Source organism: Morone saxatilis, unplaced genomic scaffold (genome assembly GCF_004916995.1).
Source record: "Morone saxatilis isolate NCDOM2014 unplaced genomic scaffold, NCSU_SB_2.0 Contig6, whole genome shotgun sequence".
Classification (NCBI taxonomy): Eukaryota; Metazoa; Chordata; class Actinopteri; family Moronidae; genus Morone; species Morone saxatilis.
In genome coordinates, this window is record NW_023340206.1 from 3,652,544 (window position 1) to 3,665,307 (window position 12,764).

At 39.3% G+C, this 12,764-nt stretch overlaps 1 protein-coding gene across 1 annotated transcript in view; it reads right to left on the reverse strand.

The window, feature by feature from the left end:
• Positions 1 to 12,764, reverse strand: part of LOC118339940 (interleukin-1 receptor accessory protein-like 1) — a 231,794-nt gene that overhangs the window by 81,539 nt on the left and 137,491 nt on the right. The window contains exon 6 of the mRNA XM_035677765.1: positions 9,063 to 9,137. Within this exon, the coding sequence (XP_035533658.1) occupies positions 9,063 to 9,137 (75 nt within the window). The remainder of the gene's footprint in view (positions 1 to 9,062; positions 9,138 to 12,764) is intronic.

Sequence of the window (12,764 nt, forward strand, 5' to 3'; positions counted from 1 at the left end):
GTGTGTGTGTGTGTGTGGAGCAAGAGGGATCTCAATCTCAAATTCTAGCTCAGACTTAAAGTACACAGCTGTTGATAGAGCAACAGCTGGATGGAAAAAGCACAGACTGCACTCATGTAGTACATGTGCTGTGGAAGCACTGGAGACGGGAGTCAGAGAAAGGCTAAATGAAGCAAAAACAAGTGATAACCCTGAAAACTCATGGCTTTAAAGTTACCCTGTGCTGAAACAAACCCAAAAGCACAAAATGAGAGAGCAAGTGCCTAAAGGGGTTGTTGTACTGAAACATTAAGGTCCTACACACGCCACTACTGCAGCATTGGCAGCCTGAATAGCTTGTCCACAGCTGTTAAATCTTAAACTGTGGTGAACGGTGATGTATAGTGTAATCCAAAGAAACGGGTGGTCAAAACGCCACTGGGACTGCAGTGGTATCTCACTTATAAACAAACAATAACTTTGGGCAGTCCAGTATCCCTATGGATTATGTTCATATTGGATGATTCTGCAGTGCAACATTCAGGTCCAGGGCCAGTGTTCACTGTGTGCAGCACAACAGTTTTTCTTGTGTCGTGTCCAACAATCTGGGGTGGAAAAGAGCCTGGTCCAGCATATAAGAAACAACTGTGCCCTAAGAAAACCTATAAAAACAGGTAACATGCAGCAATGATGGACATTATTTTAACACTGGATATGCCTTCATGGGGTGATTCCCATTACCGTAACCTAAAACCCAATGACTGTAATGAATGTCACACTAGAAGAAACTACCGATAAATTTAACCCAGATTACCAATAGAGTATTATATATTATATTATATTTATATTATACATACCTCTCATACTATTTGTTGTAAGCATTTATTGTCAATGTGACATGAAGAGAACCACTATTCTCTCTCCTTTTTATTTCATTTTCTTTTGTTGATAGTGTAAAATGATGTTATAACTCAACAAAATGTACGGGGGAATGTCTTACATATCGTGTTCATGCTGTTTATTACAAAATGAAGTGACATGTATTACATTTTGTTGAGTTATTACATAATGTGGTGTTACATGTATTTCCGACTTATCTTAAATAAAACAATCCAAACAAAAACATTTTATTATTTGTTAACCATAACTACAATCTTCCCCTAACCATAACAACACTGTAGTTGCTATGCACAAATATATCAGGAAGAAACCTATCCTGTGGGTCAAAAGTGGTTATGCTTTATTAGAAATCATATCCAATTTCCCACTCCCATTGTAAGAGGAAATAACATCTACATTCATTTAGACATTACATTCATCGATCACAGCAGAGTTGATTGCAGACATCAATCTAACCATCTTCGCTTTCAACTGTAGTTATGGCAACGTCACTAGACAATGCAATGCAAATCAGGTGGCAGGTTCATCTACAGTCAAAACTACAAGTCTAAGTCTGACAAAATCAGAAGTCTTGTGACCTTCCAGTGGACCTACATGCAGGTGCAATGCAGAAAAACCCTTTAGTCCTTAAATCTAAAAGTAGCAAACAACAAACCAGACTTTCTGTAAACTACATGCCAAAGCCCAATTTATGATTAATAGGTCTACCCAGAGACAGGAAGCCTTGCTGGCACAGACAAAAGGCAGTATATCTTAATGCTCAAGTGCCTTGGCCAGTTCTTGATGCTATTTTCTGCTAAGGAGAGCAAATGCCTTTAACCATTTTTCCTCTTAGTTTCCAGAGACAGGTACAAGGCTGCAGGTGGGAGCTGCTGACAGGAAGCAGAGCGTGGAAACGGTCAATGTGGGACCATAGCTTGACTTTTAAACCTAAAATGTGAACATGGTATCAGCCCGGTGGTCACGCTCTGGCAAACTTCCTCAACTGTTAAGTTAAATGATCCTCCTTTAGTCCAGCGGGCCGATCAGGTCTCGTGAAGTGCTTGCACAGACTGTCCCCCTCATTACCGTACTTATGTAAAACACTTATGGGAGCGCTCCTTTGCCAAGAATCCCTTCCAATCAGCACCAGCAACCCCCCCCCTCCCTCTAATATGACAGTCACGATTTATGCCTCCACACTGCAGGGCATATTAACCATTTGGGACAGTGTGCTGTCTTGTATCCACTTTCATCTATAATAACTCAAGGTAAGACGCCATCATATTTCATCCCCTCTGTGAATCTTAAGTGAGCTTGCTCACTTTTTCTCCATTGCTCCGACTCTTCGCCCAAACTCCCCCTACCTTCATTTCTCTCTCATTCTCTTTCCTCTTCTCTTTTCATCTTTATCTCGCTCTGTCTTCCCCACCCTCCAGGGCCTTGACTCATCTGGAGACTTGCCAGGAATGCAGATAGGATCACTCGCAGATGTACAATAACTTGAGGGGAATAAATATACCCTAATTGAGAGAAATGATGTAATATTGATCCTAGGGCCTCTGAACCTTTGGCATCCTTGGAGCGCTCTGCCGAGCCTGTGACATTTAGAAAGCTGGCTGATGTGTATGTGTATGTGTGAGTGAGTGTGTGTGATATTGGGGATAGGTGTTGCTGAGGCTGTGCTGTGTGAGACTCTTTCTTTGTGAAACTAAAATGTGTCTTGTTCCCGACTCAAATGCTCGAGATTACCCCGAGTGCGAGCTAGACGCTGTTTCCATGTCTGCAAAATGTGGCACATATAACATCGAGCTGCTGCACTGTATGGAGTGATGCTTTAGAGATGCGTTTTAATTTATTACTGGAGTGGGAAAATATCAGCGCGCGCCGCCTGTACCTGTGCCATAAAGGCTGGTGAGTGGCTTTAACACTCGAGTCTGGTTACAGGCTGCCTTTGGGGTTAAAGTGAAAACAAACACAAACCTCATCTACAAAAAAGTCTCAGTTCTGCACATATCCAATCCAAGTTGTGTGGGTTTTAGGTTCAAATGTTTTATGTTGTCATTTCAAAGTTACTTGTATTGTAGCATTATGTAAATTAGACCCAGTATTTCTAATCCTTGTTCTTAGCTGCAGACACTACCTTAAAACCTAGGATGCTTTCACACCTATCCTGTTTGGTGCTGTTTGGTTTTTTTTTCAGGCTGATGTGAGAGCTGTCATTCAAACACTGGTGTGGGCTCAACCACCGGACCGAGATGGCTTGAAAAGGTTTGCCTCGTCCGGTTCCAAACAAACCAGTGGTGCCATTAGTATGCTGTGTGAAAGCTAAACAAACCAACCGCACAATTTTATGTTAGTAAATATGTGATTTTAGCATGGATTCAAAAGCTTAACTACCAATACATCCATTTATTGATCTGTGAACTGTTTCAAGCAATCTCCATAAATGTATAGGTAATGCATATATTTATGTGAGATCACTTGGTGACCATGGTAACAAGTATATGCGTCGGCACATGAATACAAGGATGTTGTCTGATAAATCAGAGTGAGAAAGGGACCATGTGATACTACTTTTGTCTTTTGAATTTGTTTTAAAATTGGTTTCCATCCTTTAAGTTTGTGTTTCAACGTTTTTTGCTGTATTTATTGTTTACTATATTTAACGCATTATGTAGTGTTTGAAATGTGCTATGTAAGTCATCTAAAGACAACACATAATTTCTATGTAACCAGTGAGAAAAATAAGAAAATCAATAAAACCTCATGTTATCATTATTTCTTCCTGACCCTTCGACATTTACATAATTTCTCTGGGAGTCTTGGTATTTACCTTGAACATGATCTATCACATGTCCATCTGTGGCACGGATTGCCTTCATCCCAGGGCAGATTGTCAGCAGGACATCCAGGACATCCATATTAATCGTTAAATATTGAAAATGGTGCTTGAATCAATGGGAGAAGATCCTAAATATCACACCATCAGAAGATCAAATCCATACAGCTACAGGAAAAAATCTGTTCCAAGATAATGGAATGATCAACATTCATTGATTGATAAAGTCAAGTAAAGGTTATACATTTCAAAACCATCTGTTGGACTGAGTATCAACCGCATTTTAACAGTGTGGTGAAAGTTGACATTTTGTCTGCTGTCTAAGTGCAGTTCATCATTTCTTCCTAATGGTGCTCTGTTTCTACAGAGGATGAAAAAAAAAAATCCCACAAGCAGAAACATTTTACTCACAGGGGGATCTGTACTCGTCAAGTCTCTCTGTTTATATTTTAAGCCTATTATGAGGGTTTCAATGTCATCTTAAAGGAAATGAGGGTCTCATAGCAACCGAACCTGCACCAGAATAATAGTATATTGCTGTGGCTAACCTCATCATTACCAAAGGACTGCAAATTATAATTTGATGTGGCTACTGACTCCAAGTCAATTCAGGATAATGATGGTTTTGTTCTGGGGTGTCCTCTGTTCATATCATTAGACAATGTAACTCCTTCCGAAAAGTGACTGAAGACCAATTTCCAGTTTACACTGTTATTATTCACAGACCAACAACTGAGGAAGCTCAACCTCTGAGAGGAGTGTAGATTGTCAGTTTGTTACAGAGATGCTGCATAGAACAAAGGGGGTTTCACAATGAGCCTTTCTGAGAGCAAGTGATACTGATTTTCAAAATATGCAATCAAAAGATGCCTTTTGTATTACTCTGTGGCGGTCCGAAATGAATATGCTGCACCTTCAGAACATATTTGTCAGCATGTATAACTACTAACATGATATAAAAAACAATTTCATCACTAATTTATTTGTAATACTTCCCCTAATCTGTACTAATTCAATTCACAATCAAGCTGGAACGCCATTAGCGGGCCACTGATGCTTGGATAAAGCAGACAGTCAAGTTCTTCCACACCAAACTGGGAAAACCATTTCTTTATGACCTGGGTTTGTGCACAGGGCATTGTAATATTGAAACAGAAAGGGCAGCACACTGTTGTCCAAGATATCAATGTATGCTGCAGCATTAAGATTTAATTGGAAGTAAAGGCGTGTACAGACAGAACCGGAAGTTAAAGGTTACATGTAGTGTGATTGCATATAAAAACAATGGAAAGACGCAAGTGGGCGTATACAGACACATTTGCTCCAGGTGACACAAAGGAGGCAAAGGCACATTCAAGCAAGCTGAAAGCATGTCAGCTGGAGCAAACAATTTCTGTTTATCTCAGGTTAATAAATGTAGATTAAGGGGCCAACTAAAACCATGAAAAACATCCCAAGACTACACCAAAAATATGTGAGCACACACCTTTGGCCACCCATTTCTGGTGTGATTTGGGTATTTGGTAGTCTCTTTGTATGGTCTTAATAAAGGAGCAAAAGCTTTCTTTCACAAACTACAATCATACAGGGAGAAATTCCATCTAAGAGACACAGAGATAATTTGTCCCTAAATGCAGCCTAAATGGAGTGGGAGAGAGGGGTGTGTGTGAGACCCTTGGACCATTTCCTCTGTTCATAATTTGTCGCTGAGCTACTGCCCATTTTTGACTGAAAACAACAAATTCACTTAAAACCCCTAAAGGATCCCAAAAGGTATTGTGGGAATCACTAGCTGAGGCACAAGAGGACAAAAAGACAAGGCAGTTCTGGGGAAAGTGAATCCACCAAAAAAAAAAAAAAACAATTCTATTCTACTTTGACACAAAACAACTCTTGGCATGTATTAAATATTACAGACTGATAATGCAGGCTTCTTCAAGTGAAGCATTCATGTGAGAGTTGAGCAGAGTGAATTGTGGGGGAACTTAGCAAAGAGGCTTAGACACCACCACCTTGTTTTCTCTCCACTGCAATTTCAGAAAACTGGCTGCGGTGTCGTAATGTCAAGTGTCAGGGGATGAAGTGTGATATCCAGAGGAAGGAGGCAGTTGAAAGGGCTTGAAGTTTTAACAGCCAATCAAGATCACAGGGGAACTAGCTTGGTATTCCCAGAATGAACATCACAAACAGAGTGCCACAATGGTCGTAAATTCAATCCAACCCGAAATAAAATGTCAGGATAGGTAGGTAAGGAAGGCCACAAGTGACACCTCAGTTCTGCATAGAAGACAGCATTATAACAAATCAAACCTGGCAGCAGAATAAAGGCTAAAGAAGCAGGTTTGTGTCTGGGAGTTCGGTTTGAATCCCTGGTTGGATTGTGTTCAAGAACACAGAAGTGGCAGAAGCATTTTCTTGTGCATTCATTCAACAGGTAAAACACAAAAAACATGGTAATGCATTAAGGAAATTAATCAGCCCGTTGTCAAAGTGTTTAGTGTTTACAAATCGTACACATTAGCACTCTACTAGAAACAGACTTGCGCTGCAGTTAGTGTGCTTGGCTAGACTGCAGTCAATTATTTTACATCTGCACAAGACAGAGGGAAAGGAGTGCGCATTGGACTGTCAGACTGAATTACGGACCCAAACTGTATGTGATCTGTCCCACAGAGAAAGCAGTGGAAAGACAAGCCCACCGAGGGCTGAGAAGAGCATTTATACAACATGTTTTAATCAAGCATTTTAAATTTAATCAATTATAATTGAGCAACCACATCCATTAGGAGACAAAAAAAAGGGGAGTGGGCCACGGACGAGAAGTGCGCGTTGATTAATTGGGGGCCACCCATTTACAGATCCCTCTGTTCTCTCAGTTTCTCCCTTGAGTTCGACAACAAGAGCTTGAAAGTGTCTCTCAACGTTCGCCTTTCCCTACTCCTCTGCTTTCTCCCTCTCACCTGCCTAATTAACTGTCAGCCGAAGCCATTTATGCTTCTATATTTCATGGGAGAATGAATATTAAAATTCCACCAAAACTGCCACAACCCCGAAAGGATACTACTGGGCTCTCTGCGGCTGACAAGAGCATGCTAGCCAAACACTGAGAGGAAGTGATAGGGGCTTGTAGAGGCAGAGAATCAAATAGATGTTCATATATTATGTACACAGAGCTGCTGATTCTGTGTAGAATATCAATGGGTGCAGAGGTTGAGGGAGGAGCAGAGAAAAAATACTGTTCCTACTAATCCTCATGCACTGAATATCAAGATGAAAATTCAATCTGATACAGTTACTGTATCTAAGGGCATGAGAAAGCTAGAAAGCTCAAAAACTAAAAATCCTTGACAGTTAATAAAATATACAGTAAATTATACAGTTACAAAATAATCAAAATCAACCCTAAAACAAGAAAAGCAGCACACTTTTTTTCTTTGGACCATCATTGCGTATCCTCACAGCTATCAGGGAATGGATTTTGAAAATCACTATTATCCACTATCAAACATGTAACCACATAAAAAGCCATAAAGGCTTTTATCCATCATCAGTTTAAAGCTACAATGATTTGCGCCTATTTTCTGATTGCTACCTTTTACCTCTGCGAGCCAGTTGTGTTCATTGTCCATGACAAATTTACTTCAAAGAAAACCTTCATCATGACCCATTTACTGTTCCACCAACAGCTGAGCTCTCGCCCAATAAGGCATAAAGCGGGAATTTTCCCATGAGCCCCTGTGCATTAAGAGCTACTAAGGCAAACGAAGGACTATCGTTCTGAGGCGGTCACATGAGGCAGATTTGGAGGCAATCATTTGAAGTAACGCTAACATAAACTTGAAGGTAATATGAGGGAAGATTAGGTATGGTATCTCAAAAGTACCACTTTGATTCATTAGTGACTCATTTGAGCTCAACAAACACAAGCTGAATCCATGTTGCACCAGATAACCAGGATAGATGTGAATTATAATGTGTAATTATAGTGTAATTATAATGAAGAGGCACTCCACAGGACAGGAGAAGAAAAAGCAGCAGACTTGGCTTTCATACCAATTGAATCAGTGAACTTTTCATACACAAAAACATCAAATGACTCATCTTGTTTTTCTTCTTAAGTTACGAAACTCAAGGTCCATTCACAAAAGAACAGACACAGAGACCTAATTGAAACTCTTATACAGTGTTTGGTTACTTTACGTCAGATCTGTGCAAATCTGAAAAACACAAATACAACTTATAGGAAGCTATAGGAGATAAATACAGTTCGACAGCTCAAAACATTCCAACGCTCTCTATTACAAGGTGCATTAAATATTTGTTTTAACAGCACAGGACACTGGAGAGGGTAATGCCATAAATTACTGGTATTTAAATAATAGGTGGAGGTCAGAATGAACACGTAAAGAAAATATTGGGGATTGGAATTATTATAACGATTCACATAGTAAATTAAGCATAATCTTTATGTCCACAACAATAATTTTCCATTTGTACAACAGTCTACTAATATGCTGAATCTCTATTTGTAATAGAAATACGGTTTTCACTGCATTATTCTCAATCACTCTTACTTTGCCGTTCTTTTGTTCGGCTTTGAGCTACTTTAAGTGGAACTCTGCGAGGGCCTGCGAGGAAGGACGGCACTATTCAACTTAAGCTTCTGGAAGCCCTTTACATGAGACATTTGCTCAGGAAGGGTTGAGTAGCTTAACACTGATTGAAAAGAGTAGAAGTAGAAGTGTTTCGACTTAATTAGCGCTTTAAATCAGTATTTCTTTTTAAAAGAGAAACTAGGAGCAACAAAAGTGGTGAGTATGACATGATTATGTTTTTGTACTGCATTAGGGCAGATTATCCCGATATTACTGACAACAGGTAAACACGGAAAACGTACCCATGTGAGTTTGAGATAAATTAAAACAGGAGCAGATCAGACGACAAGGAAGACAACTAAATTATGATAAAATAATGTTTACCTACAGTATGAAAAGAAGGAAAATTAGGACTATAGGCCTGTGTCTGATATTAATGTGTATCAAATAATGGCAGTTGTGACAAATATTTTCCAGTCTTTACAAGAAAGCCATTATGCTTATTTGCTAATACCATTTGACCCCAATGGTTCCACCACTCAGTTAACGCACAGCAAAGAAGGAACCAACATATATCCGTAAAAACAAAGCCCCAGTTAAGTAGAACGGGACCTACTTTGAGGGAACTGGCTTTGATCGACCAATCTAGAAATTTGAAGCGATGCCATTGTGACGAGCAGGCATATGCCACAAATTATGACACCACATGTTCCATCGGCGGACAGAAAATAAGCCATCAATGTGGGGAACGAAACATGTTTCCTTACCTATTGCCATCTCTATGACGCTCATTTGGCTCTCTGAAGGGAAAAGGATTTTTGGCGGCTTGTCTGTCAGGGGAGCTGTGAAAAGACAAACAGAGAGAGAAAGAGAGAGAGGGAGAGCACATTAAATTCCACATCTTTCTCCCCCATGGACAGTGGGAGTATGATTTATTCATTAAAGACCACAACAAAGGCTGTATTAAAATGGGAACAAATACACAGAAATATAATATTTAAAGAGTGGACAGAGAAGAAAAGTGGATAAATTACTATGACTCAGAATTACCCATTCAAAGCTTTAAACATCAATGCCCATGCTTTCAAAGCAGCAGCTGCTTCAATACTAATGCCATTCATTCCTTGTAAAAATGAGTGTGTAAGTGATGATATGGTTGTGACATAGACTGCAATATAAATGGTACTGTATATACAGCAGCTGTGTAACTAGTCAACCATTTCTGAATATACAGTATACCCTGAGGTAAAAATCATTCACAGCTGCAGTGGGCATGGGAAGGTTAAGAGCTGCTGCAGGAGATGCGGCATTTTCAGCTGTGTACAGCTATGACAGCAAAATGTTAGTTTCTTGAAATACCATAACTGTTTAGAGTATCCATAACTTGAAACAAAAGGTGAAACAAAACCTTCTGTACAGGCAACTGTGATATATATTGTCAAAATGTACGCCATGAGTGAGTAGCTGATTTAAAAGTGTATCACATTAGAACAGCCTTCGTCCCAATTCCCTTCGAAAATACACCAACTCCAATTAGACAGCTGCTAAGTAACAAAAGACGTGCACTTAGAGGCTCCTCATTATAATGATTCCCTAATTGGTTCTAGTCTTCAAAGTGGCATCAGAGAGGTTTTCTATCTCAGCATGCTTGGAAATACTCGGAGGGATGAGGCGTGTTTCAGTACAAACGACTTGTGGTTTTGACTAGGGCAGTGATTGCTGAGCTGAACCTGGAAAAATGAGACAGCATGGAGGAAGGTTTTCCAAGTTCACACTGAACCGGTTCCTTCACACTCCAGTTCTCTGGTGATATAACTCACCGCAGCAGAGAATGTTAGCTAGTGTTGCATGTTGATATTGACTGTTTTGCTAAAAAAGAAGGCCCCCTGACTAGTTATCTTCCCAAGAACTGCAGATTAACAGAGCAGATTTTCTGAAAAGAGCTGAGAGTTTTATGATGCAATTGTAAGACCCATGACATTCAGTTTTCCACTACAAAGTTGGATTCTGTAGGCGATAATGTGTCTTAGTAGGCTGGTAGGATGCACATGCTTTGTTACTGATCCATCCACCATCACCCATACTACCTAACAAGTACATACCTGATATAATGGACAGCTACTAGAGGTTCTTGTCAGATAAACCTACACATAGGCTAATTCTGACATTTGAACAATTATGAGGCTTTACTGGCAATGAAGAAGCATTTAAATGACTTGACTTTAATGGCTCGACTTATTTTTAGACACCGTCTGCAATCAAGGCTTCAAACTTTGCAGCGAAACAAACCTTTTATCCCCATCACCTGAGAGAAATCACTGCAGACTTTTGAGCGTACAATATGTCTGATGAGCAAATCAACTCAAGATGTGAAACGCCATTGGTGAAATATTTAAAAACACAGGGACCATATACAGTGCGGATATTTTGCCTTTAGTTTTCCTCCGTTGGTAGCAGCTCTTGATTTGTTTGGTTGGACCTTTAGAGGCACTCTGTAATATTTTTATCCAAAGATACAACTTTCTCTCAGTGGTGTCCGCTCACTCGTGATAGAGAAAAGAAAAGAAAAAAATCCATCCTTCTGATGTCCAATAAATCAACGAAAAAAACCATAATGTGGTCTCAAATAAAGGATCATACAAAAGACGAGTAGGCTGAAAGCAGGGCAAAAAAAACGCATATGTAAGCTCACTAATTAAAAATTCAAAAAAGAACCATAACAAATTAGGCCTTTCCCTGTGCCTGGCATTTCAATGCTGTGTAAAGAAATCTCATTACCGTAATTACCTTTTTCTTGATGAAATATGCTTAGATTATTTTGTTTCATTATGACTTGAAAAGGAACAAAAAATTTGTTTTTCCACACTGATGGTTTGTCTTACATAAGACAATGCTGAATTTTGAAGAAAGAAAAATGGTGCACGGGCATGGATGTGGCTGCATGTATTTATAGTAACATGAAAAGAGAGCTCTGCTGGGGATACAAAAATCAAATATGCAGCCGCAGCTTGTTCCTTATACCGTTACAGTCAGTTTGAAAGTTATACACTATATATTTGCATTAATGATAAAACAAGAAGAACACAGAAAAAATGTAATGTCTTAACCCCTTTGATACTGAATATATGGAAAAGAATACTTGTGATAATTACCAAATCCAATTACAGATATATGCAAATGAAAAACTGCATTTTTTAATGTCAAATGGACATTTTCATCACTTCTCTTTTTCAACGGTTGGAGATTTCATTGGGTGTTATGCATTATAGAACAGCGCTCTTCGCTGCCTTCAGTAGCACTTGGAGGTAGGAAAGCATGATTGTGTTTGAAGTTACACAATCCACTGCCAGGATGTTAAAAACAGGAAACTGGAAAATGCGGCGCAGGTTGAAAATAACCTGAAAGCTTTAAAGCTGCTCCTCGCAACTATACCCACAAATTTAGTCATGAGCTATTAATACAACACAACTGCGCTCAGCACATTTATGTTGTCCAATCCAACGGGTCTCTGATGCTGTATATGTAACACAGTAAAATGAGGCATGAAAAAGATCTAACATTAATTCCAGGTTTTGAGGCCCAGAGTTTCACAGCAGTATGGGCAGGGGGAAAAGACCGGTGGTGATAAAGCCCAAGTAAAAGAACAAAAAGATGGAGCTGTCAGCCTCCACACAAACAAATCACATTCACCTGCTGCACAGAAATCTGACAAAAAAAAACATAATAAAAAATGTGTCTCCTCCACAGTCAATCTTCCTTGATCTTACTTAACCAATTCCATTTCAGCACAAAAAAAAAAACACCTATTGCTCAAAGGAAAAAAACTGCTATGAATTATGCCTTTTCTGTCTCATGTAAGCTGCAGGAGACTTAAAAGCGCACGTGTGTGCATATGCCATCACCGAGTACCAATATAAACTAAATCTGGAACACGAGTTTGGTTAAATGTGGAGATTCAATCTTTACATTGGTGGTAACACACATTCAGTAATTCACTTTGATGTTTGGGCTTCACGGTGCAGAATGATGTATGTGCAGAGTTTGGTATAGTTTCACATTAATTTGCTGAAGGGGGAAAGCTCCACCGTGCTCGCCTTAAATCTGATTGTAAAACATGTACGCAGGAGCATTGTGACACAAATAGATGTTTACAGCTGAAGCTTCCAGTGCAAATAAATTGGGAGTGGACTTTTCAGGGAACTATCGTGTCCAACAGTTAAACTTTTAAAGTGAACAGTATTTGCATATTCATAGATCTGGAATTTTAAATCAGAGAGAAGGAGTAGATGTAAGTTTAAGAATTTTAACCGGATAATCAAACTTCTCAGAACTTTTTTTAAGCTTACTTACAATGAAAGTCAATTAGAAAAACCCTTCAAACTCACTTGTCTTCAACCTCTTCCCACTCATACATACATTCACAAAGAAACTCCATTCAATTTTAAAACACTTTCTCACATTGATTCAAC